Below are 4,869 nucleotides of genomic sequence, written 5' to 3'. Positions count from 1 at the left end.
ATATAGGCCTCTATAAACTGCCTACGATAACTAAATTATTTTTGTTGAAAATAATTATCTAATATCGTACCTTTAAAAAACATTATAGTACCATCATATCTTTCGTAGGATGCATCAATATTGTCTTCCAGAGTGGAAAAGAAATCGGATATTTTACGGGGATATCCAGGTACCAGGCTGCCACGCATAGCTATGCGTAGAATATCCTCATCCTTTTCGAGGAATAATAAGAGCAATAACAAGCCTTACAATAGTAGTGATAATAATAATAATAATAATAATAATAATGATAATAATAATACTAATAATAATAATATTAATAATAATACTAATAAAAATAATATTAATAATTTTATTTATTTTGTTATTTATAACTGCTTTTATCTTAAACATCATTCCCCATACTACAAACAAATTAAACTCAAGCTAGTTCAGTTTCCGTTCAACATTCAGTATTGAAACATTAATTATTTGTCATAAAGCCGTTTCTACTATTCTTTATTTTGTGCAGTGATTCAAAGTTTATGTAAATCATCAACAGTGTTTAATTTAATTTTTCTTTTTGCAAGATAATTTTATAAATAATTATAATAAATATTCCCGGTATCTATAAATTATGATTGCACCTATCATCTTTAATTACATTAGTTATATAATTAGTTATATACGGTAATCACAAAAATATTACCGTATATAACTAATTACATTAGTTATATACGGTAATATTTTTGTGATTACAAAGCTTTTATTTTCAACATAGGCTACTTACATTGAACATGAATATCTCTGTTCTAAGAAACGATATGGCATCATAATTCATACTACATAATGATGGCTCGATGGTAGGGTTGGGAATAGCTGTAACTGGTGGTGGCGCACTCGTCACTGGATTGACCGGTGGGGCAGTAGGGGCCGGTATATCTCGATTGGGTCCTTAAAAAACAAATATAACAAATAGTTTAAAACCACTGAATAATATGGGTCTATAATAAGTAATTAGTATATTAATTATCAATGCATTTTTTTAATGCACTAATTGCTCCAGAGAATGTTGACTTCCTGTAGGGCCTAATAGTGCATGAAAATAACTTTGGTGGAGATACACCTCCACTGGTGTAGATTAAAGGTAATCAATATTTGAGAAAAACGCACCCCAACCCCCCGCCCTAAATTGTATTAAGAAAAATAATTACGAGAGTGCAATTTCCGGGGACCTATAGGTCCATATTCTGAAAATTGCCTACACTCAGCCCCAACCATGGTGGGGTTGAAGTCGTGTGGACCTTTAACCCATGTTGTTCATTTCTGAAATCTTACCATATAACGCTTGTATTCCGTTTATATCATCTTGAGGTAACACGAAGTTTGCAATGTATCCAGCGTAGAAGGGTGCCATCAATGCGTTAGGGTCACTTGAATGAGCAAGACCCATACTATGACCAAATTCATGCGCTGCTACCTGGAATAAATCAATCCCTGAAAAAAAACCCCACAAACATAGTTCATTTATCTCATTGCCAACTTTAAGGAAATAGGCCTAGGTACCACCGTGTCCACCACCATCCAGTATCGCGACAGTTTATTTTTCTATTGATTTCTATACAGAGACCTATTATAAATACAATAGAGTAGCATTTACGTATGCATGGTGTGTTACGATGAGTTGGTAGTCAAGGCATAACGTTAGTGCTGAGCTTTCATTAATATCTGGTTTTTTTTCAATTTTGCATATACCATGAATATTCAGGCCATCGGCGTACAGTATAAATTATATATCCGCAAAAAGAATTTATCAACAGGCTCTTTTTGTATAGTATGCAAGTCCAGTCCAGTCATGTTTTGCTGGCATTAATGAGCTGCATATTATCATTAGTGTTAGTGTTAATAATGTTCAGTAAGCTTCATCTACTGGGAAGCTTTATTTAGTTTGCATGGCTATTTTACCTCGCTCTCCATTAATAGTAAAAAATTCGCTTTCATCAAAGTGAGCATCGCCACCAATACCAGGTGCCGGAAAATACGCATGCGCAAGTGTACCACTTGGGCCGTCAAATGCGTTACCGTCCCCATGTTCACCAGGTTGAAAAAGTATGTAGATATCAGGAACACTGGACCCTTTCTCTTCAGTAAAAATTAAAGGTGTGACGTCACTCCATACTTTGAAAGCGGCCTCAATAGCCTGTCTTGTCTGTGCTTCCGTCAAATCGGGCGAATAATTTATATACCTTAAAGTTCAAAAGACATTACAGTTAAAAATGAGGTTGATGATGATGACGACGGCGACGACGATGATAACTAAAATTTAAAAAATGAATACTGCACCTATAAGTGAGCGATGTACTTGGCCACCTACTTCCGGCGAATGCGTATCGCCTAGCACGCACGCTAGATGGAGTATACAGAATATCTTTTACACCACATCTAGGCGTGTGCATCTTATGCATAGTTGCATTGTCCATAGATCCCGTGTCGTTCATTCCGTTAAAGCGCTGAAATGACATCAGACCATTGCGCATTTCTTCATCGTTGTGCTTCCTTCCATCCGCTGTCGGATTCATGTAACCATATTGTACCATGTATGCCTAAGTAAACAAATTTTACCATCGATATGCAGTGACGTTGTAACGCATAGTAACTAATTATACAAATAATGGATATAAGTGCAATGCCAAGAATTTAACTAAGCTGTGTACCCATCTAGCTTATAGTATATAGTGTGTGTGTGTATGTGTGTGTGTAGCTTTTCTAGCTTGACCGCAGCTCCACTATGTGTGAACGTTTCAGTTAAGGACGTTGTCTGACGGGTTAGAACTACACGATATCCTATATACCCTAGTAGCCAGACCAGGTTTTGTATGCACTTTGACGTCCAGAGAATTTGACTTCAGAAATTGGTTTAGGGTGGTCCAAGAATCATTTTTGGCTTCGTAACACATTTTCAAAATGTGGCGAAAGGTCAAAAGGTCGGGGTCAAACGTCATAGCTATAGGGTCGTCACATCTCCGCAACCACTGGTGGTAGAGAGTTAATTTTGGTGCCTAATTGTTCAGAACATTCATGTTTCTATTTGCTCTAATGAAACATTTTGCTAAAAAATGACCGGGAATGCTGTTTCTAACCTTTGACATGTTTTAAGGTCATAGCAATAGGGTCATTATATCTCCGCAACCACTGGTGGTAAAAAGTTAATTGTGGTGCCAATATGTTCGGAACATTAATGTTTCTATTTAGTCTAATAGAAAAGTTTGCTAGAAAATGACCGGAAATGCTGTTTTTGACCTTTGACATGTTTCAAATGTCATAGTTATTGAGTCCTTATTATCTATACAACTACTGGTGGTAGAGAGTTAATTTTGGTGCCAATTTGTTCGGAATAGTCATGTTTCTATTTACTCTGATAGAACATTTTACTAATACGACCGGAAAAGTCGTTTCTGACCTTTGACATGTTTGAAGGTCATAGCCATAGAATCTTCATATTTCCAAAACCACTGGCTTGTTCCAAGGCATTTATCAAATGCGGCTGGTGTTGACAAAAGGGTTCTTATATCTTGGCAACCAGTGTTCACAAGGATTTGCCTTTTGTGTAAAACTCCAAGAACATAGGAAACGAATACCATGTATAGACTTCAGAAATACTTTATTGGAGAAAACCAATATTTCGACCTATCCTCAGGTCTTTATCAATCTGTTTATTACAATCAATGTAAAGGCCTACCCAATTTTAATTACTCTCATTATAATCTGCATTGTTTATTCTTTTTTATGTGTGTCTCCTTTTTGCTAGTTTTTTCATGTACCTTGATAAAGACCCGAGGATAGGTCGAAATATTTGTTTTCTCAAATAACGTGTTTCTAAAGTCTATACATGGTATTCGTTTCCTATATTTTTTTGTTATATATATATATATATATTATATATATATACATATATGTATATATACACACATACATGTGTGTATATGTATATATACATATACACACACATATGTATATATATATGTATATGTATAATGTATATAATATGTATATGTATGATAATATAATATATATTATGTATATATATGTATTATATATATATATATATGTACATATATTTATTTATTTATTTTATTTATTTATTCTTTATACTGGGTTACCTCTTCAGTAAAAAGTTACTGTTCTCCCAGAGGGCCCAGTACAAATAAAACAGTCCACGACACACAAGACAAACATACACACATGATGCTTTACACAAACTAAATCTCAATATGAGGTTTAGGAGTGGAGTTGTTTTTGGTCATGAGAAAAAGTCCTGCAACTGAGAGGAATTGAACCCAGGACCCTGGGATTGGAAGGCAAGCATCTTAACCACCAAGCTATTCGACTCCACTCACTGACATTGACACATCATCATCATGGACACTGTCTCTTATACACATCTAGATGTGTATAAGAGACAGCCTTAGCAGAATTGGTCTCCCATTACAATAATAAAAAAGGTAATAGAAATTTGTAAATTTGGCACCACAAAATAGTGGTCTTTAATTGGAGGTGGTCCTTAATTGGAGGGGTCTTACATTGAAGGGAGACCTGTATGTCTTATATAATAAAATGGTACTTTTGTACTAAATAACAGTTGTAAATATTTTCAACACAATGCCAGTGGTATGGCTGACATATATATTCTCATTGCATAATAAAACATTGCTCTGAGTGTATTTTTATCTTCTAACGTAGTCAAATATAGTCATACATGCTAGTTACTAAAACATCATGACCATATATAGGAACATCATGACCATATATAGGCACATCATGAACATATATAGGCACATCAGGACCATATATAGGCACATCATCACCATATATAGGCACATTATGACCATA

At 34.8% G+C, this 4,869-nt stretch overlaps 1 protein-coding gene across 1 annotated transcript in view; it reads right to left on the bottom strand.

Annotated features, from left to right (window-relative positions):
• Positions 1–2,620, bottom strand: part of LOC117110050 (matrix metalloproteinase-16-like) — a 5,905-nt gene extending 3,285 nt beyond the window's left edge. Inside the window, exons 1-5 of the mRNA XM_033252624.1 lie at positions 2,323–2,620; positions 1,945–2,225; positions 1,318–1,476; positions 770–933; positions 71–212 (exon numbers count right to left, since the gene is read on the bottom strand). Coding sequence (XP_033108515.1) covers positions 71–212; positions 770–933; positions 1,318–1,476; positions 1,945–2,225; positions 2,323–2,576 — 1,000 coding nt within the window. The 5' untranslated portion in view covers positions 2,577–2,620. The remainder of the gene's footprint in view (positions 1–70; positions 213–769; positions 934–1,317; positions 1,477–1,944; positions 2,226–2,322) is intronic.
• Positions 2,621–4,869: the final 2,249 nt, after the last annotated feature.

Source organism: Anneissia japonica, unplaced genomic scaffold (genome assembly GCF_011630105.1).
Source record: "Anneissia japonica isolate Jap-2015-1 unplaced genomic scaffold, ASM1163010v1 scaffold287799_len804019_cov200, whole genome shotgun sequence".
Lineage (NCBI taxonomy): Eukaryota > Metazoa > Echinodermata > Crinoidea > Comatulida > Comatulidae > Anneissia > Anneissia japonica.
This window is presented reverse-complemented; position numbering and strand designations above follow the sequence as displayed.